Genomic DNA, 22,013 nt, shown 5'->3' on the forward strand with positions numbered 1-22,013 from the left:
CTGAGTGGAAGAAAGGAATTGTACCATCAGTCAATTGATCGTTCCCACAGACAGAACGGGCACTGTGTAACCCATTTCAGCTCAGGTCCAACTTTCTGAATGGCTCTTTGTGAGAGTGCCAAATGCCACAAGTTTTCTAACAAAAACAGGCCTGGAAACATCACAGGAATCACGCCAGTCATCGCAGCAATTACACACGCCCTAAAAATAAACAATATATTGACAAATAACATACTGTATGCAAGGGGCAGAAAAAAACACAACTTAAAAAATGTGCACCGTGATTCGATTTCTATGTAGAGCAGAGAAAAGATGAACAAAGCAGAGAGACGTGCAAAGAGGTGACATCATACTCTGGAGAGTCTTTTCATTGCCTGCTAGCAGGCTGGTCATCGAGTGGCTTTTGGCTGAACACAGTGGACCGAGAAACAATTGTTTCCACTTATTAAAGTTCCTGGACACATGCACACATTTGTCCGTGCACACACTGAGCTGAAGTTGGTCAGAGAGTAACTAAATTAAAGGGAGGTAACCAAATGACAGCCAGCAAGTTGACTAATTCGACTAATACAGTATTTCAATCATATTAAGGGAATGGTCAGGTTTACATAAAAAAACACTTCATTGTGGTGAAATCACATGATCTTAAAATCAAAGTCCATACCATCCAACAAAAAAAGAAACTGCTCTTTGCAAGAACAAAGCAATAAAATGAGACCCATATGGCCTTCCTCGGGCCTTTAACGAGAGCGCACAAACACTTGTATCATCACATCAGGTTAAGCTGAGGCTGTGAACCTGTCTGTCAGTTGCATCTCAAGAAAACCCCCACAGCCAGAGCAGATGTGACTCAGGTCTGTCTGTGCCATCTGTTATGTGCACTCAGTTCCTGGACTTTTTCACATAGCTCAGTGAGGTGTCAGAGGGAGACAGGTGGCCTGGCAGGAGATGGGTGCAATGGCCCAAAATGAGGCAGACATTTTCCCCTGATGCTAGGCTCAGGGTGGGAGGCTCAAATGCTGTTATCAAAAGGATAAATTCATACCATGTTCCAGGTTGAAAGCTGTACAAATGTAGAGTTTACTGCTGCCTGATTGATCAGCAAATAAAAAGACAATTGATAGTGAAAAGATCAGGAGATCAGGCCATATTTTCAGTATTTTCATATTTTGCCAGGTGTTCATATGCCTGTTTGTCCATCTGTGGACAGATTTTGTCATTGTTATATTATCACAATTGTGCAGAAGATACAGTCATAAAACTTTCTAGGCATGTGGAGTTTGAAGATGGGCATAGTCCAATCAAGGGGGCCAAAAACAGAATGGTGGCCTTCTCACACTTTACAGCCCTGGCCCTGTAGTGACGAAACTTCACAAGTTTATAGTCATCACAATAAAGGCTAAGTTCGAATATGGGTGTGGTCCAACCGATGACTACTGAGTATGTATGTAATAATGTAGATAAGACTGATCATGGGTCGAAATGTCAATGTTGACAAGCGTTCCGACTGGTGTGATTCTGTCACGTTTATTACATTTTTATTTAAGCTTGGAAGTAAGACATACATGTAACCAAGCTTGCAATGTAACGTAATGTATCGAAGCAAGCATGTCACACAGTCATTATCTAAGCACTTGAAACATGCCTTTGAGTTGAATGTAATCTGTATGAACGTCATCTTATGTGTGTTCCAGTGAAAATAATGTGTGTAATGCATCTGATGTATCCATTGTCTTTTCAGTTGCATATCAATGAGAAGGCAGTGAAGTAATAATGATTGTTAGACACCCTCACCCTCTCCCTCAAACCGCCACCACTATCTACTTCACATGCTCTAATCAGCATAACAACCTCAAACAGCAGGGGGACTAATGCAATAACATGAGGATTGTCCTACTTAATTTCACTGGCAGTTGTTATTCTTACACCATGCACACAGGGTTTGAAATGTATCCTGTAATTAAACATGGTAGGTATACTGTATGCTACAACACACAAGGGATTTATGAAATATAAATGTGACACTGTGACACCTGGCTGCAGCAGACTGGGTGTTATGAAACCGTATTATAGGCATTAGATTTGAGGGAGAGACTGAGGCTAAGAGAGAGAGAGCTATAGTGTGCAGTGTCTGTTTCACTGGCAGTGATTCCAACCCACTACTAGTGGCAACTGAAAGAGAGAGCCTCTGACCTCAGCTTGAATACATATGACCTTTGACACACCAGAGATAATACGGAATCAAAGCACTCACCAGCCAGGCAACGTGCACTACCATTACCTCGGCACAAACACGGACACACAAAAAGAGATCATAGAATTAAAACTGCAACGCTGTGACCACAAAAACATAGACCCTAAATACGCTTCTAGTTTGTCTGATCTCGGCCGTTTAAAGTGGCTGAGCAGCTGTGTGTGACAGGGAGAACCCAGTGGAAAGACTGAAATCATTGGACTGGGCAGCCAGCAGACCAGAGGATTGTCGAAGGAAAAAAAAAAATACGCTCAGAGGCTGGATGGTTGGTGCAAGGCTGACACCATTTTAGAAATGTCTGGAAATGTCAAGCAGGAAACCACTATCTAGTTATTCTTTGTATTTGCAATGCAGTACACAACTATGTATGATGAGTTATTAAAGTGGCTGAAGGCTTCCACTTGATTTGTTTGATCAGATCATAAGAATCGATCAGTTGTCAACAATCAAATTAATCATCAACAGTTTCATTAGGTTGAGTAATTTTTTAAAGGGGAAAGAAAACATTCTCTCATTCTAGCTTCTTAAAGGTGAACATATTCTGGTTCATTTAGTCCTCTATGACAGTAAAATGAGGACCTTTGAGGACGTCACTGATCAAACTTTTACAACTAAACTAAACGATTAATTGAGTAATAATAAAAATGAATAAAAATGAAAATAATCGTCAGTTCCAGCCCTACTGAGAGATTTGTCATCAAACACAAGCAACCAACTGATCAGGTCATTGGCTCATAACTACAATTACTCCTCTCCTCTAGTAGAACTCTTTTACCTTTTTTTCCAGACCTTAAACAGCCTCGTAGGCAGACAGAATAACAGAACTGACACTGTAAATGTAAATAAATGACACTGTGGTTCATACTTGGCTTAGCGTTGATGACCACCTTCTCCCCAGAATGAGGCGTTGGGTAGTGGCTGCTGTCGGCCATGTCCTCGCTGGACCCAAACTCGAGCACCTCCACGAAGCTCAAAGGCACGCTCCACTTCAGGAGGAACTTCTGGTCGAGTGGGGCATTGCCGCTGCCACTCCCACTGCCATCCTGACATCTGGACACAGCAGGAGGACATACAGGTTATGTGACAAACTGGCTCTGGTTCATGATTTTAGCATCTTGTTTGAATAGATGGACTGTGTAAAAAAAGACATAGGAGTACAAGAAAAGGTGAAGGGAGTGTCCGTGGAGGAGGCCTCTGAATGTTTGTAAATGTCACTCAGTCAGTGCATTTTTCCTAAAGGCGGTGCGTGGTGACCAACATGTTACAATTATAGTATAAGGGCTAAGAAGCTCAGGAATGGGGCTCTCCATCAATCTTGGCTCAATAACAAGCCACAGTGGGCACATATGGGTTCAAACCCAGAGGCTAAGCGTGGTCGAAAGTCAGCCCAAGTACATCAGATAAATACAGTCCCTACCATCCTTCTTTACACTTTAAGTTTAATTTCAGCTTAGTTCACTTTAGGACAGACTTTTACTGGCAGGAAATCCTTGTTGCATTTAGCATTCCCCTTACAGTACGCAGTGTGAATTATACAAACAAAGATATAGATAGACAAAATATACACAGAACAATTACTTTCTAAATTTGTCAAATTGTTAAAAGATTACAGGTTATTGCACCCAAAGACAGGAGAAGGCACAAATTAAAGGGGAGATTAAGATCAGGTCTGGTCTGTGGTCGCTCCTACCGGATATTGGGCGTGGCACACATGAGAACATCATTGAGCAGGAAGAGGCGTCGCTCCTTGGTTTTGATGATTTCACCACGCTCATTGTAGACCGTCTCCACCATGTCGTCTGAGCGGATCAGGTAACGGCTGCCATTACTCAGAAGCTAATGGATGATAAGTCACAGTGATAGTGAACAGACAGCAGGAATTTGGATCTCTGATTTAGGCATTTTAGCAAACAATACCAAGCTCAGAGAAGGAACACTTAACTAACTGTTGCTCGTCTTCTGCCGTTTCCTGTCACTATTTACTGTTGAACCATCCATTTTGGGTAACAGTATATATTTTATGGCTGCCAACAAAAGCTTTGAGGAACAAAAATCCTGTGACCCGTGTAGGGTATCTTGTAAACACATGTTCCTACACGGATGCCAGAGTGGGTGGCTGCAGATAGACAAATAATTACAACTTGGTGATAGCTGGTGTTTGTGCACATGCGCAAAAAAGATGCTATTCAGGCAAGAGAATACTTGAGAAAATGTGAGGCTGAAGTGCCTGATGGCCGCCCACACTGGGACAGAGAGAATGCCACAGCATATGCTGAAAGAATCAAACATCAGCCAAATATTTGCACCATGAGAGATGAGTACATCATCAAATCTGAATGCTTTCTTAGTCAGCATATACAGGGTGTCAGACACTTCAATGCTTGTTATGGCCTTTTTAAGATAATTTTTTAACTAAATTAAGCCTTAATTTTGTACAGATCACATTTTCCTTAGTAGAGCATTAAATTAAGTATAAAGGTAAGTTGTATGTATGGTACCATGCAAAGGTTTTATGTAAGGATTAGATCATAATGTTTGTGCCAATTAAAACCTCACAAGATCAAATTCAATAATTCAAAAATTGAATTAAGACATTCTAAGAAGGATTCCCAGATTTAATTACACACATTACTGACCAGACAAAACTAGACTCCAATACACCATCCAATGGCACAAGCATCATACTGCACAATTCAAACTACAAACATGCATGCCAGCACACACATAGGGTGGGCACAGACCTTGTTGAGGTAGCGTTCATTCATGGCCTTTGCAATGTGACGGATCTCGCAGCGCTGGTCGGCTTCCCTCTTCTTTTCGTTGAGCTTCTCTGCCAGCGTCTCCAGTTCAGTCAGGGCCATCTGCAGGGGCAGACGGTCTGCGTGACCCACTGGTGTGTTCTTCAGCATGTCCTGATAAGGATGCACATCAAAGTCATACATTGAACATTTGTTAATTGGCCACAATCGGGACCAATCTCACAGTGATTTTAAATCATTTCATTGATGGAATAAAAAATAATCTTGCAACAGCACAACTATCCCCAAATCTGCAAAACTGCATCCGTCGCCATTTGGGGAAAGCGCGCTCTCTCCCACTCGTCCATTTTTCCATATTAATGTCACACACATCCTTATAACTTATGAGGATTTAATAGAAAGTCTGGCTCTCGTTTTTCTTTCAACTTGATGACGTTTTGGCCCTCGGGCCTACTTCAAAGGGGCTGAATGTCATCAAATTAAAAAGTGAATGCATCTGAAGCCAGAGTCTGCAGCACTTTTATCTACTTCTAACCTACTTTCAGTGATCAACACTTCATTACAGCATTTGGTTTGCATAACATTACTATAACATGGTAAGGATCTAATACCAGAATTAAAAGAAAATTACAATTCCTGGTGTCATAAACACTGAAGCTATTTTGAATAGCTGCTGTTACACATGTTTTTTACTCAAAAATGTATCAACCCAGTGTCCCTTATTGTGTCAGTGATTTCCTGCATAAGACGCAGAAACAGCAATTATGCCAGTGTAGGATTAAAAAAGATCAGAGGAAACGATTTCCCCTTGGAGTGTTCCCGGGAGTCCCCTCAAGATAAGCACAGAGTGCCTTGATATGCCTGTATGGTACTCCCTCTGCTGGCGAATGTACATACAACACTGTCTGCTGTCTGTATTTTGCATTTATTGTAAAGGAGCTGAAATAGTTTTTCATTATACCTGAAGGAGCAGAATGAACTGAGGGAATCTCTGGATAGGTTTCATCATTAGGCCATATAAAGTCATTCGGTCACTGCTGGTCTCCTGGCGATGCTGTTGGTGAGAAGATAGGTTACTGCTGTATACTGAGGAACCAGTCCAAAGACTTGAAAATCGTGCAATTGGTAGAGGAGTACGACCAATAATTCTGCTGGCATGGCGCAGAGTTGTATTTCCCATGCAAATTCGAATATGGTTGAGAATATTCATTGTGCATGTTTGTGAGAAAATTATTTTACATGCCTTGTATGTGATGTGAAATCCACCAAGCAAGCAGCAAAACAGCAATCATTTTACTTGACTGCTTAAAACCAGTACCCAAAAGCTTTTTCTCTTGAAACACCCAAGAATAAAAGTGACGCAACTGTGAAGAAATATGCATGTCTTCTTAGGAAAATTGATCCCAATATATGAACAATACCCATGGCACAGCAGAGTGCAATTCTCTCATACCTTGAGGAATTCCAGGAAGCCAGGTTTGGAGGCGCACGTCTTCCTTACCACTGCCATTGCTGTGCTGAAGTTGTTCACATACTCACTGTAGGCATCCAGCACCATGGACTTTGAAAACTGTTAAGAGACAGGCATATTGTTAACACATTTATCACTTTCAGCAACATACTGCATCATTTGATTGTAACAGTTTTAGAAGACATATCATTCTGCAGATAGTTGTGACGGATCAGAAAAATCGTATTTGTCTTTTTGTGGTGGGCAGAGACAAGAGCAGTATTTTGTTGTTTTATTCAGAAGGCGAAAAAATAGCATAGCTGCAGTATAACTACAGGAACATTTATTCACACAAGAAATTTGGAGATTTCAAATTTGAGCTGTTGTTTGACCACCAAAATGTGCAAATGTTTTAATCTTCTTTAATTGCTTTTTTTTTTTTGCGTTCAATGCTTTCTCATCACTTGCCATATTTTCCATTTCAAAATTCCATACTTTTCCAGACTTCCTTAAAGACATCTCAGTAGAATTTTTTAATCATATCTGGCATCTGAGTACCAAGATCTATATGTTTATTATAATAATAAATCAAAACAACTGTGTCTGGATTTGGTTCAGGTACAAGGCACTTGGGGCAGAGCTTTGATGTATAGGCGAATAGGCAGCTCTGCGTAGGAGTAGGTTTTCAGTCACACATCACACACATCCCTTGTTCATGCTTTAGACGATCATCAAGCTCGCTCTGGGTCCTGCTATCTCATACACATCACTGCCACTAATCTTTAAAGAAGAGGTTTCTGCCCTTCAAACCTAATCCACAGGAGCATAGACTCTGAATATTCAATGTAGATATGCAACACAACTGTACTGTAGTGTGACCTAAAATGTGTCAACTGTATATTGAAAAATCTAATATTTTTGAGTTTCTAATGGACTGCACTGCGCTGAAAAGAGCAATTTTAGAAAAACAAACACAAAACAAAAAAGCCATAAAATAATAACAATAATAACAAAGAAACAACTTTAAATATTGTCTACAGATTTAACGTGTATACACTACGGAATAGGGAAAACCCATTTTCCTAAATAAGCTCTTAGCATGCAAGACCTGTTGTTTTAAGGTGGAATGAGAATTGTGAGGTGAGAGAGGGCAGTGAGCAGATTTCAGATGTGTCTCATATAGTTCTCACTGCTGCTCTGATGTCCTGCCAGAGGTTGATTTTTGGACAAAAACAAGGAAATGGTGTCGTGAGCAAGACTTTGGGAGATGAGTTCCTTTGTTTTGACAGTCCTTGCCAGTGAGCTGCCAACTAGCTACAGACAAGGGGAGGGTGGAGTACATACTATAAGAGGACAAAGAGCAGCTTTTTATGTCTGTATGGTAGTGAGTGTCTTTGACATGTAGAAAGATGGTAAGAAAAAAAGCAGCTTGGCTGTGCTGCATAAATGTCAAACTAATTCCAAAATAGTTGGATTCTGGGAATTCGGGGCTACCACAGCTAATGTAGCCTGTTTATGTTCAATATATTGGTGCAGTTCTTGTGAGAAGGCTATAAATTACAGCTCCATCTTACCGATGCTACAAAGACATCCCCGATCATCTCCAGACTGTCCCACTCGGCCACTCGGCTTGCCAGGGCGATCTGGAACAGGAAGTGGGACTGCAAAATCTCACGCACACGATAGAAGGTCATCTTCAGTTTCCTGTCGCTCAGCAGCCTCGGCTCAATCTGGGACAGGGGCTTCTCATATTGCTGATGAAGCAGACAAAGTGAACTGTAATAACAAACACTTCATAGAAGACTTGCCATCACTGCAGTTGTATTTGCATACCTCTAATATCCTTTTTAGTGCATCAAGATAGTTCTTCTCGCTCTCCAGTATAGATCCCAGTATACATCTTCTCACCAGCTATAGGGAGATACAACAAACAATTTTTACTCTGTTTTCTTTGACAAAAAAAAAAAAAAAACGCAGTAAAATGTTACATAAATTGGGATACAATGATCATTACCTGTTGCTGTGAAAGACCCTCTGGTGCTGGACACAGCACTGGCTCAACATTGAAACAGTCCACCTCAATGAAAAGCTCAGACTCTTCATCCTCAAAACAGGCTGACTTCCTCTCTAAAAGATTAAGAAGAGAGAGCAAAAAAAGACTGTAAAACACAATGCAATCATGCTGAAGGGATAGCATTGCTGTGCTGGATCTCTACTGAAACTTTCACATTATTTCCAACTTAATATAAACACAAGAGGCAAGGGGAGTGTGTAATGCTGTTTATGGAGGAAAACTGTCCTTTAAGGATTACGTACCCTGACAGAATGACTTGGTCTTGATGAAAGACCGTCCCTTTTTCACTGCAGCTTTGGTTTTCTCTAGTCCATCTTTGGTCCCTTCCTTGGCTGCCTTCACCAGCTTTTGCATCTTTGAGGGGACAAAATACACAATTAACTGTTTGGCAAAAGTACCACGAAGTCATTATTATTTCACAGTTGAGAATTTTGATCCAAGGTGAAGTTAGGTTTCTTTGTCTAAACCTATGGTTAAAAAGCTACTGAACTGAGCTAAGCAGGATAGGAGCAATGTTAGTATAGGTGTGAAGACAAACGGCAGATCCTGTAATACAGGAGAGGGAATGTGACCAGAGAATGACACAGTAACTGGGACATCAGCTAAAAGTAACGCAGTGCTTTGATAACGTAATGACTGATTTACTTACTACTGTAACTGTTTTTAGTTATGATATGCTTCAACTTTCAGCTCCTTTAAAAGCAGCTTAAATTAATAGTTGTTAACTGCCTTATATAAAGAGTCTGTCTGTCTTTCAGTTTTTCTTGATAACTGTTCAGCTGATTGACTTTATATTGATGAAAACGCAAGGAAGAGCAACGACGAGAGCAAATTCTTGAGCTCTATGTGGCATATTTGTTAGTTGTGTATTACTACCACCAGAAGTAGCTACACACTGGGTAATAAATTGAGAGTGGACCCCATTTCAATGTTACACTTCAGAACAGCATCCTGGTTACAGCTCGCTGTTTGTCGCTTGAGACAATACATTCAATAACATATGAAAAAAAAAAAGACCAGAAATATGTTCCTAGAAATAGCCTGGCCAGAATAGCTTGCTGTTGGCCATGACAGCAGCCAATCAATCTCAAATTCACCACTAAATTGAACACTATTTTTGCTTGAAATGCCCATCCTTAATTGTGTCTTGGGCAGCAAGCATTTCAACTGATGGCACTTTCACAATTCACAATTTTATTCCAGCAAACAGCCTTGTCCCAAATAGGTAAATAGCACTGCTAGGGGATGGAGTAATGCCATTTCAGGTGTTCAGGACCTAGGGAGGTACAGTGTCGAGTATGAAGTTGTTGGAAGAGCGGTTCTGGAATATGCTACAGGCAGCAATACTGCAGGCCAAGCGTCCAGCCTGTACTCAACAGGCATTTTTTCAACATGTACCTGACTGGTATGTCGAAAAAACAAAACAAAAACCAAATTGAATTGCTGGTGTCTCAGTTTACTGTAGAATGTATTCAAGAATATATCCTCAGCTTCACAGCCTCCATTGCATAAACATAGAAACATGTCAGTGCAGCAGACAGGGAAGTAAATGAACTCAATGCAAACCCATCACCAGTGCCATCACCACCACAAGTCATTCACATCAGAGCAGGATGAGGGTACCGAGTCAGTGAGAAACGTCCAGAGTGGTTAACTAGACTGAGAGTGAAGGTTTGGGACTACTTTGTCTAGCACAGACAGGCAAGGTGAGCCTCAGGTAGTTTACCTTATACTCGTGTTTCTGTTTTAGCTGCTGCAGCTCTACCGTTCCCACTGTATTTGCCATTAGATCTTTCATCTTTTTCTCATAGTGTTCTTTCAAGCGTGTCAGATCTTGAGAGAGCTAAACAAAAGCAAAGCAGGTGTTACTGGTTATGGTTTTGGACTAAACTTGCACCTTAAATCCACAGCAAGGTCACCTCAACCTTCATAGGTGTGTTACTCGACTGCTGACTACATTTCTATCTACTTAACCCATTTCAACTGTGGATCGGGGAAGACACTGATTTTTCAAGAGTGTATGGCTTTTCTTGCTCTGATGTTCTGGGGAATTGTTTCTCATTTTGGGGAGCCACTGAAATAATTCCCTGGTAACATACTCATTATAACAGTCATAGTTTTTTTAAGTTGCCTCAAACTACACAATTTAGTTTTTATTGCTGCAGCTGTTTGTTTTCGATTTTCTTTCTTTGTATTAAAAAATCAACACTATGGATTCATAAATCCATACAACTTGCCACATAGAATGTACAAAATAAAATATATAATACAAAAATAAAATAACTAACCAATTATTGGGAGTAGTTTCATCCAATTATTTATAAGTAGGACTGCAATTAACAATTATTTCCATTACTGATCAATTGTTTAATCATCAATACAATTGTGAAAAAATGGTCATCTCAATTTCCAAGGGGCTGTCTTCAAATTGCTTCTTTTGTCCAACCAACAGCAATACGCATATATAAGAAGCTGGGACTAGTAAATTAAAACTTCACATTCTTGTTTGAAAAAATAACTGAAACAATTGATTGGTTATCAGACTAGTTGGCAATTATTTTTTCTTTGATCGACTAATTGGTTAATCAATTAATTGCTGAAGCAGTCTTTCTAGGGAATATTGCATTTTTTTGCCTAAAGCAATCATTATATTCTGACCATGGCACACTGAAACCAAAGTGAAGTTGAATTCTCAAAACCACAAGCCAAAACATTACAGAGTGAAGAAAGCTAACTGAAAGCCAGAAAGATCTCTCTCATGACTGAAGAAGCAAATTAAGCGGACTATACAATATTAGATCTGTCTTGATCTGTCAATACTCTGACCGAAGGTTCAGTAAAATCACAGTAAAAGCACTTCATACACTGCTGTCCTCCATCCACCTACAGATTAACAGTATACTGTTACAAAAGACTTGATTATTGGCTGACAGAGAAATGGGAGGATGATTCTTATACACACATGGGTTTTCCTCTGGGGTGGCTTTCCTCTCATGAAAGCGTGGGGCAGGCCGTTCTCTGGCCGCCCTTCCCCGTCACTGGCCTCGTCATAGCTTTCAAACTCACTCGAGCTCCAGCCATTGTCAAGGGAGCTGTTGCAGCCCCCCTCCTCACCAAATTCCACGTCATCATAGATCATCTCATCTGGATCTGTATGGAAGAGTACATGCCGATTATCACAATAACATTATTCTGCACTCAAATCAAATTGTCTTAAACAAACACGTTCTTGTTAAAGCTTATACTGAACCAGAATGTGGTTATTTTACAATTTAGAAAGTGTTCCTAAGAAAAAAAACACTCAGCAAGAAATGAAACCATTTCTAATCAAATCACAGCATAACAAAAAGTTATATTGACAGAGAGGCTATTCTCTTGGATTGCAAATGAGAACACTCAAAATCAGCATAATATTTTCAAGAAACAGCCTGAATGAATAATCCAAATTTAAAAAAAACAAACGCACACAAAATAAAAACTACAGAAGTGAAAGTGAGCGGCATGGACAGGCTTAGGGAAATGCTGAATACATAAATATTGGAATAATGAATAGATATCACATACCTGTGTTGGAGTCAGAGTTCTCTCTGGGCACATCATCATAAATCACCTCATCTGGATCTGAGGCAAATGCAGAAAATAATCAAAGCATGATTTCTCTCAACACATACGTGCTTACGTTGTTCACACAACAAACAGGATGTAATGTGTGGGGGATCTAAGAGAACAGCGCACACACAAGGGGCCGCTTCCTCAAAAGAACGGGGAAGGAAGTGTCTGGAAATTCAGCGGAGTCCAAAAAAACACAACAGCACCCAGAGGGCATGCGCTGTGTGTGCTGAGGCAATTACAGAGATATCAAACCAACAACAGCAGTACTCTTTCCATGGAAATTACACATGCATCTCAACTAAATACACATCTGTGGTGGATATCATTCCTTACTTTCCATCCATGCAGTGTTGGCAGGATCTGACGCCCATTTAGCCAAAGCATCCTCTTCTGTAATAGGTGGGTACTCTTCACTGAAAACACTTGAGTAAACATGCAAACAAACACATTAAAACCCTACAAACAAGTATATATTTTGTATGTATGTCAGAAAATACTTGTAGAGTGTTCTGTATTAATAAGATGATGTTATTCTATGTATTACCACAGACATGAGAGTGGCAGTCCTATATTATAACTATAGCTATACTGTAAGTGGGGAGTATACTTTGCATACTTCTCTTATGATATAGCCCTACGTGTTCCAGACAAAGGATCAGTACAGACATGCTCCAGTTGTGTAGGTACCACATACCTGTCCACAGAGGTGCTGCCAGTCCCAACCACAGTGACTGAGGGAGAAGAGAGAGAAAGATTACACAAAACTCTGCAACACCACTGCAGCTGTTCAACCTGCCCTGTTTTTAGGTCGCACAGTTCTCGTGCTTCATGTACAAAAGATTTAATATAATTTCGAGCAAAGTGTACTTTTGTAGAGTACTAAAAAGCATGGGCTCTAAAATGGTAAACCCTAACATATACTGATTTGTTTAAAAACAGATAAAACAAAATATAAATCCATTTGAAAACTTAGATCCTCTGTTGCAACTTTTTTTATTTGCCACCAGGTGTCACTGATGATTCCAAATCTCCTTTGATTTAGTTGAGGTGGCATTTTCTTAGAAAGGCACATCCAGACATTTCCCTTGACATATGTGCCTGGTTTTAAAGTCCACGATAAGACATGTTTTATCATGAACATGCATTGGTACAAGTGATGACTGTAGCAAAATGTCTTTGTTATGTATTATAGAACATGGCCACCAGATTTCTTAAATGAAGACAACACAACTTCTTTGTACACATCCGACTTTAAAAACTCTCTTACTAAAACATCTAAGTATTTCAATCTGGTGTAACCTTTGCAAGATAATTACAGTGTAATCAGACTCCTCAGCATGCCAGGCCACAGGCTTAAACTCAGCTGCTGCTAGATTTTAGGGAAACCGGAAAATCCTCACAGCCAACACACAGATTGTTGGGCTGAGCTAAATTTAGTCCCTACTTCCTTGTGGCAAGGCTTTAGGAAAAACAAGAGAAAGAAGAAAGGACAGGATAGAAGAAGCTGAGACAGCAGTTACGTGTCATGGCCTTGTATCTCCAGGCCTGAGAAGAAGAATTTCTCTCAAGAGAAAAGAATAATAATAAAATAATAATAATCATGGCCTTGATATGCAGAGAGGTTTCACTTGTTGTAGATATCTTAAAATAAACATTGGTGTATATCTGTTCTACCACATAATTATCTAATGAGTCATTATTTAGAAAGTTTTTTTTTTTAATTCCCCACTGCTGCAGGCTCTACTTTACCATCCTCATCCACGGAGAGGTGTCGGATGATGACGGGTGTGGTGTAAGCTGGTGTGATGAGTGGTACACCGGAGGGGGTTGCATAGCCACAGGGCACTGGGACAGCATATCCTGAGGTGATGCCAACAGGGCTGGTGTGGGTATCCTGCGTTTCTCCTGCTTGTTCCTTTGGCTCTGTTGGTGAGGAGGCTGAAGAGGAGGGGCCATGTTGCTGCTCAAGCTGCTGCAGCTGGAGAGGAGTGATGTCAATCACAGAGTAGGGGTTGACTTTGCCCTGGGAGGAGGTCCTGGGGACGGCCGGTGGAGGGTGAGGGTTGTCGATGGATGCATCCTGGCCCTCCCTGCCTGTGGAGGGAGGGGAGAGTCATCACAAGATGCATCAAAACTATGCAGTGCCAGCAATATGATTTTGGAACAGTACTTATTTGTAATAAAACACTCATTTTTAATTTTGTTATTCTAATCATACTCACTACAGACACAGACCCACAGGCTGGGTGTAAACATCTCTAATATTTAATAACTTCTGGAACTACTACTACATACCACTTTCATAAATTACAGAATTTTGCTCATCAAGTCAACCTTGACAGTTAAAGGCATTCACACTACGACACTTGCTTGTATGGATCATGTGTGAACCACCAGTGCCCTCCCACATCTGTGGTTTGTTTGTTCTACAAACTAATCTGCACAGGTGGTGCAAAGCCCTGTTATGAGAAGATCTGCTATGTTATATGTGTGACAGCTGATTTCAGTTTTTTAAGTCTTTTTAAGTTTTAAGTTTTATGAGTAAGGACACACATCCAAAGACCATTTGGTCTTTCAGAATTATTATATTCAAGCAATTGTAGGTTATAGAGTTAAGGTAAGAGTTGACATTGTATTGCTAACGCAGTAAAGACAATATGCTTTTAATGTGAGGTTTCTTGTGACGATAACAATACAAGGTGCACATAATTACACAAACTATGCATGTTTGTTAGGGAAACATCTGAAAAATGTGTACACTGTTGATGTCTCTCTATCAGTGAGTGAGTGAGAATAAGTAGAGCCTGGCCCTGCCTGCTGCTGCTGTCGTGGTTTTCAGTGATAAAAGCCAGACAACCTCCTGCACCAGGCAGTCAGAGATACAAGGTGTCATGAGAGAGACAGACTGCTCCTCTTTACTGCTTCACTTCAGCCTGAGTTGAAGGGGCTGGATTAGAGCCAGATAATGTACACAAACATGACAGGAGAATGTGGAGACTTTTTGACTGCTGTTAGAAAATAGACATCGCATTGTTTGTGCTCAACTAATTTCCGGCTGTAGAGCAAAGACATTTCTGCCTCAAGGAGAGGCTAAAAAGGGTTCAAATACACTCAGTCCCCTGGAGCCTCCAATAAAATGTAAACACGTTTTGGTTGCAGACCTGTTCTTCCAGGATCTGTCTCTGTGTCATCGTCAACAGGAGGGGGAGGTGGCGGTAAATCTGTCTCCTTGTCATCAGTGCCCTCAACAGCAGATGTCCAGTCTCCTTCTGCTGCCGCTCCACCTGCTGCGGAGGATCTGCTCGTGGCAACTTCAGTGCCTGCTGATGATGGAGCTGTGTCAGGTGTGCTGGAAGGGGCTGGTGGGCTCAGCATGGGGATTCTGCCCTCAGGGTGACTGGCCACCAACTTGTCCCGGCACTGATCTGTGCTGCTAGAGGCTAGAGGAGCTGAAGGTGCGGGAGGTAGGTGATCAGCCTCAGGGACGTCGTCACCACTGTCGTCAAAGTCAAAGGCCTCCCCCTCATCTTCATCTGCAAAGGGGACGCTGTCTGCCAATACTGGAGACAGAAAAAGGTTTCAGAGAAGTAGAGTGCTGGGTGACATAACATATGTAATATATACCATGAGACAATAAAGATTTGTCAACTTTTGACTTCTTGTCCCTTTTATATATGTGGTCATATAAGGACATTGGAGGCAAAATTGATATATTTGTCAGGTATTTAATTCACTAGAAAAACATATGTTGCCCTCTTATTATTGCATCCATAAACTGTATCTCACTTGAATTTCCAGAAAATGTACAATATCCAGCAATACACAGCTAGCACAACTTATGGTCTCAGAGACGAGTTAGATCACCCAACCCAACTCAAACAGATGAAATATATTCAAAGATTCAAAGACTCAACAATGGGCCGGGAATGTTAGACAATTGCAATGCATAGTCTTGTGGATGGGAACTACACACAGAGCACTAATATGTAACATTCTTTACAAACTAATACAAACATTGAAAGATTGTTATCTGTTTGTCTACAGCAATAGAGAAGTAGGGCTCTGGGATGACTGGCAGTCATCATACCACACTGTATGCTTTGGGGGATTTGGCAAAACATAAATGAAATTTATGTAGGATTTTAACTCAGTAATCACATCATGTCAGTCAAAGACTTCTTTACAGAACGTTAACAGATACACTGTGGGTGGCAGTTTTAGTCCTTGGGCTTCTAAAGTTAAAGGGCTGAGCCACATGTAGACTTATAATTAAGGGTGGGGTCTTCTGAAGCAGTATGTTTTCTTACAGAATTTTTTACATCAAGGTTCTGCACCAAAACAGCATATAAACTGCTCTACTTTATAGCAAAAACAAACTAGGGCAGAGCTACACATTATAGTTACCATTCAAAGGCGTCACGTTCACTTCAGAGTGCTCACTTGGCAGCAGACAGGAAGGGAACAACAAATGTCTTTCCAGTTTCCACACTGCAATTAGGCCAGCAGGAAGGAGAGCTGTGACTCCCTTCAGTGACTAGTGCAGCCTGAGTTTTGCATTATTTCTCAACTGTAGGCCTGAATCACTGAAGCTCAATTAAGAGCATGAGAGAGTAAAAGGATTAGGAATGCAGGGGCTCAACTTTCATCACCTCGCTTCATGTTTTGGCTCTCAGAGCTGAATGAGTAAAGACAGTGTTAGGTTTCATTCACTGGAGCAGTGAAAGACAACCATTCAAAAATTCAAACTGAATTCAATGTTGTGGAAAATATTAGGCAATCATTTAAAAAGGGTTCACAGAAGGATAAACTGAGGCAAAAACCACAGAGTCTGGATGGAAGGAACTCCCACTCCCTACATTCTACCCTGATTTTCCTATAGACAGATCTCCTTTATCTCTCAGAATGATATTCTATCTTTGTCAAAGTTTTACTCGGAAGCATACCACAAATTCTTTGTGAGCACTGTGATCAGTAGTCACATCATGACTGTATTAGCGTACAGTCTTGCTCTCATATCCTGACTGTGTTCCCAAAGAAAACAGAAAATTCCAGGTTTTGATTAGTTAATTTCCCGCTGAACTTGATCAGATGACCCCTTCTAATGTGCCGAAATAGCTCAGTTGGGAGAGCGTTAGACTGAAGATCTAAAGGTCCCTGGTTCGATCCCGGGTTTCGGCATTTTGAACTCTCCCTTCCACTAGCCAACTCTTCGCCCTGCACGAAAATCTGTAAATTCTCCAAAATCCTATCCTAACACCTCAGCTACACCTTTACTTCTTGACACCAATCAATATCTGTATCCTTACCATTTCCAATGGGTTTCAAACAAGACTCAGTCAATTTAAAGATGCAGTATGTAGTTTTGGGGAGGACATTCTAATCAGAAAAGAACAATCTTCATTGACTGATTTATCAATGTCTGAAATAAATGCTAATAACAAAGTTATTCTTTTCACACTGTTACCATCAAAATAACCTCTGTTACTGTTGCAACATGCTGTGTTATGCCTTCAGGCCTCTGCAGTCCACTGATAGTGACCAAGTAAATCTTAACTAAAAGAAACTCCCCGTGGCCTACCCACTAACTTTGAAGTCCCTCACAGCAATATACACAGCCCTAAATCACTAGAACAATTCCCTCAGGCACTGACAGGTAGTCGTTCTACCCTGTAGTCAGTGCATAAGGGAATCGTCTGTGACTAATGTTCCAGGTCACCTTTGTGACCCCATGTCCATCTGACTTCACTTCACGAGAAGAGAGGTGTAAAGAGCAAACCTGGAAACAGAGATGCTATCTGTCTTTTTCCATCTGTGCTATAATGAATGGTGTGGGACACAGAGATAAGGCACAGCTAGCTAATAGTCAGAGGCAGTCCAGAAAACAGAGAATTCAAAGTTTGCACGACTTAACCTCTGGCTATAACTGATCAATCAGCCGAAATAGCTCAGTTGGGAGAGCGTTAGACTGAAGATCTAAAGGTCCCTGGTTCGATCCCGGGTTTCGGCATTTTAACCTCAATCTCACATAAATGTAAACTCTTTAAATTTCCCATGAACTGCCCTTACATGCACCCAGGCTCACTCTCTGTTGTGCTAATGTGAAACAGTTGACTGTGCCAGAATAGACCTGGACCTGATCTGATTGAACTTGGCCAGATGACAAGTCACAACTGACCATTCAATAAAACATCTGCAACCGTGTGTAGATGAGGCCAATAAAAGTTGGCTGTCTCGGTATGCATGCCTGCAGCTTTATTATACAGACTGTGTTCAATGCTGACCTTACTTTGCAGTGCAAGCACACATATCTGTACACACATACACACACATAACCACATGAGGATCTTCTAGCCTGGTGGTTGTCAACTGGTTGCCTATGGGCAACATTAGGCTCACCAAAGCTTCCAATCTGGCCGACAGAATATTTATTAATGAATGAATGATGAATGCGCCAGTCTGATGTACTATTACAAGAGGTACAGTCTGTCTCAACAGTGCTCTTTGATTTGCTTTCTTAACGCAAAATAACAAAAAGTTCCAAATTCATTCACTCATTCTACAGAATCAGATAATTCTCTAACTCTTTCCTCTCTACTCTGTGGACCAACCATCAAACTGCCCGGCGCCCAAGCTTGCCCTTCCCTTCAGCTGACAGTGAACTGGAAGTCAGGAAGTAACTCCAGAGTTGACTTGGCTTATCTAAAAGACACAAGAAGGGTCTCTTATACATTGTTAAATTGAGTTTCAACGCTAGTGTTTTGTTGTACTTCCTGAGATCCCAAAGGGGAGGGGTTTTTTTTGTTAAGATAAGGACTCATTCACTGGTAGCTGAGCTGGGGTTTTGGAATTGAACTCTGACTGCCTCTTTGGTAGAGGCCTGAGTGATTTCTAGCTAAGGATCAATCATCATAATAGATTTCCCATGTTTCTTAAGAGTCTGTTCCCACTGTTAAAGGCTGATGAAAGAACATACATTTAGTAAAAACATGACAAATATTAAACAGTAACAAGCTTATTAGATGTAAATTTCTTTTTTTATTTGGATCCATCCCCCACAGTTTCTGCTTAGACGAATGAAGTTGATGACCCCTCCTCTAGCACCCCCCTTCTAAACCCTAACCCTAAACTAGAAATAGACAGATATCTTCACTTTGGAGGATTCTCTCATTTCCCTCCCCCTGTGTCCAGTACCAAATCATTGAGAAGTATACATGCAAGTGTGTGTGCACGCTGCCACACATACGTGGCTGAGCTGTTCATTGTCAATTCATAATTACAATATGGATTCTGTTCTGTGGGCCACATCTCCACTCTGCTACATAATGATCTGCTCAAATGAGTCACCGAGTTGCAATCCGCTCCAGCATTGCCCTGGCAACAAAGCAAGTGACCGGCCAGCTGGAGACGAAGCATTTCTCTGGCCTGTGTCTATCCCCGGAGGCTATGTGTTTGTGTGTGTCTGTATGTGTGTGCGTGCGTGCTGCTGCAGCAGTATTCAGCCTGATACTGAGGCACATTGTCTGGTATTCACAGCGGTGCAGCACATTTTACCCTCCTTACTCCCTCGTTCCTCTGCCCACACACTGCACTGTGCAGGAGAGGAATCTGTGTTGTTTACTCGGACAGTACAGCTTTGCCACCAGCCCTCCAGGAAGTGATCTGGCCACGAGATGACCTACAGAAGCTAGCAGGTGACACTACTGGTCTCACACTGTAATCTTTCTCTAAAAACAGACTGCCAAAAGAGATGCGACCATAGTTATGTCTGGAGCAAGGTAGCAGCTCTTTGTCGACATGTTGAGAGTCAACTGGAAGCTGCATACTGAAACCAACTTTGACTTATTCTGTTCCATAAATCTCAGTTCAAAAGCTATGGCCCGTACGGGGATCGAACCCGCGACCTTGGCGTTATTAGCACCACGCTCTAACCAACTGAGCTAACCGGCCCATATCAAACAGCTTTGTCCTCTTCTAGTTCGCAAATTGCTCTATGTGGTTAAGGCCAAAGTGCATAACACGTGTGAGTGACAAAGCTTTGTTGACTTTACGTTCAGGAGGTGGGGGAGGAAAGTCTTCCACGTCCATGCTTGCTGCTCTTCTCCTGCAGAAGCTCTTCAGTCAGCAGCATGAAGGGGGATCAACTACGCCGACACACATTCCTAAGGAAAAAAGACAAACATCATAAAAATGGCAAAATAGGCGGGTTTATATAAATGGTATTCCCAAATGTGTTTAGGACAGAAGAATGTTTCCTTGCATAACAAGTTAGGCACTTATAAATCAGCATATGTTAACCAGTCACTCCCCGAAAGCCCAAGCACACTTGTTGTTCCCTGGTACTCAATCACAGCAGCACTTTGTCAGCAGAGACGCTCGGCTGTGTTGTGGTCACGGTCTGGTACGTTTTGTGTCAACATCAGAATCTGAACCAACGCTAATTCAGACAAATGAATGAGTGAATGAAAACAAAAGAAGCTCTTATGGTGCTCCTGGGGACTGTTGACACGACCACGTGTTGCAGTGTACACAGCACTATCATATGCTAATTGTGGGTGTGTGTAATGTCATGGGTACAAATAGGCTTTCCCACCATTCTAATCGATAGGCCATGCCCTGTGGAGTAACCATTGTAAAAGAAGGATGTTGGGGGTTTCTGTAGCTAAAACAAAAGCTGTTCAGATCAGGTTCATGTTCAGTTTTACTCTCATTTATTTTGGTAATTCTAACTGAGTGAGTGAGTAAACAGTAAACATGCGCTGTTTAGTCCCTCGATTAGTTTACTCAGCTGTGGCCTTATCAAACTGAGCAAATCTAAAGAGGACTTAAATCAACCGGTTTCCCTCAAGTAGATACTTTTGCACACTTTAAGATAAGAGATCAAATACAATCAAATGCAGATCAGACAACACAGCTGAAGGCAACCACTACTTGTACCATTTAAAAGCACTTTTACTCAAGCCCTTGAAAAATCTATTCTCATGCTTGATTATCAGAAAGGTTACATTTAGCCCCAAGCAGTGGAAGATACTTTCACTTAAAATCCAAGAATGTTATCATTCCTCTATAGGTTTCCCCAGATAGTTATAATCTACTCATAGACTTGACTCTTGACATGACTTGAAGTAAAAACCACTACAGTATGTATAAGCATTTAGGGTGCAGAGGTCAATGTGATGTTTCGACTTAATAGCAACCGCACATTTTAGCCCAGGGTGATGGCATTAGCATGCTGAGGCAGGACAGGCCTTTGGACCTGCATGGGCAGGAGAGACATTGCATTCCTCAGCAGCACAGCCTTTGTTTGCAGATGTACAATTTGTATCCAGAGGTGACAGTTTCTGTCAAAGGCCTCCTCTCGGGAAAAAAACAAAAAAAACAACAACCAAAACTGGTGCTATTTCCAGCTAGGCCTCTTCAGCGTGCTCGCAGCCACAAGACCAGATGACAGATTCATGACATCATGCTGTGGCATAAAGCAGCCATTGTTGTGGTATGTATGCTCAATATTATATACATGCAATCTCTGTACTTTTATACAAGCCACAACAAAAGCACACAACTAGTGTACCGCTGACTAATACAAGAGTGCACCACAGTGTTGCAGCAAACAAGATGCAAAGGATAACTCATTCTACGTCTCAAAGCATGTTTTGTCTACAAATAATGTGAAATCCTCTGCTGCTTTGTCCTCCACCCTATCCACTGGGCACAAGGCCAGAACAGTAGATGTGAACACACAGGGCCACTGTCTGCTGAATACAGTGCGGCTGACAGATAATGCTGGCACTAACAGGCAGGTAGAGTTTGCACAGCCTGAGGAGAAATAGCCAACACAATAGAGAAGAATCCAAAGAGACTGACAGT

The 22,013-nt window shown here is 41.3% G+C and overlaps 1 protein-coding gene and 3 non-coding genes across 5 annotated transcripts in view; 2 read left to right on the forward strand and 2 right to left on the reverse strand.

The window, feature by feature from the left end:
• arhgef10 (Rho guanine nucleotide exchange factor (GEF) 10) overlaps positions 1 to 22,013 on the reverse strand; it is a 53,538-nt gene that overhangs the window by 24,687 nt on the left and 6,838 nt on the right. The window contains exons 2-18 of one of the 2 annotated variants that reach the window (XM_037071495.1): positions 20,198 to 20,308; positions 15,311 to 15,709; positions 13,899 to 14,243; positions 12,844 to 12,880; positions 12,483 to 12,571; positions 12,102 to 12,158; positions 11,500 to 11,687; positions 10,264 to 10,380; positions 8,780 to 8,891; positions 8,478 to 8,590; positions 8,297 to 8,374; positions 8,038 to 8,217; positions 6,467 to 6,583; positions 5,975 to 6,067; positions 4,996 to 5,166; positions 3,945 to 4,090; positions 3,120 to 3,304 (exon numbers count right to left, since the gene is read on the reverse strand). In XM_037071495.1, coding sequence (XP_036927390.1) covers positions 3,120 to 3,304; positions 3,945 to 4,090; positions 4,996 to 5,166; positions 5,975 to 6,067; positions 6,467 to 6,583; positions 8,038 to 8,217; positions 8,297 to 8,374; positions 8,478 to 8,590; positions 8,780 to 8,891; positions 10,264 to 10,380; positions 11,500 to 11,687; positions 12,102 to 12,158; positions 12,483 to 12,571; positions 12,844 to 12,880; positions 13,899 to 14,243; positions 15,311 to 15,709; positions 20,198 to 20,234 — 2,464 coding nt within the window. In that variant the 5' untranslated portion in view covers positions 20,235 to 20,308. The remainder of the gene's footprint in view (positions 1 to 3,119; positions 3,305 to 3,944; positions 4,091 to 4,995; positions 5,167 to 5,974; positions 6,068 to 6,466; positions 6,584 to 8,037; positions 8,218 to 8,296; positions 8,375 to 8,477; positions 8,591 to 8,779; positions 8,892 to 10,263; positions 10,381 to 11,499; positions 11,688 to 12,101; positions 12,159 to 12,482; positions 12,572 to 12,843; positions 12,881 to 13,898; positions 14,244 to 15,310; positions 15,710 to 20,197; positions 20,309 to 22,013) is intronic. The other variant, XM_037071496.1, reaches the window with a different exon arrangement.
• trnaf-gaa lies at positions 17,255 to 17,327 on the forward strand. Its single transcript has one exon. It is a non-coding gene; the product is annotated as a tRNA-Phe (tRNA).
• Positions 18,084 to 18,156, forward strand: trnaf-gaa. Its single transcript has one exon. It is a non-coding gene; the product is annotated as a tRNA-Phe (tRNA).
• trnai-aau lies at positions 20,023 to 20,096 on the reverse strand. The gene has a single exon. It is a non-coding gene; the product is annotated as a tRNA-Ile (tRNA).

The sequence above is a fragment of the Acanthopagrus latus genome, chromosome 16 (assembly GCF_904848185.1).
Source record: "Acanthopagrus latus isolate v.2019 chromosome 16, fAcaLat1.1, whole genome shotgun sequence".
Classification (NCBI taxonomy): Eukaryota; Metazoa; Chordata; class Actinopteri; order Spariformes; family Sparidae; genus Acanthopagrus; species Acanthopagrus latus.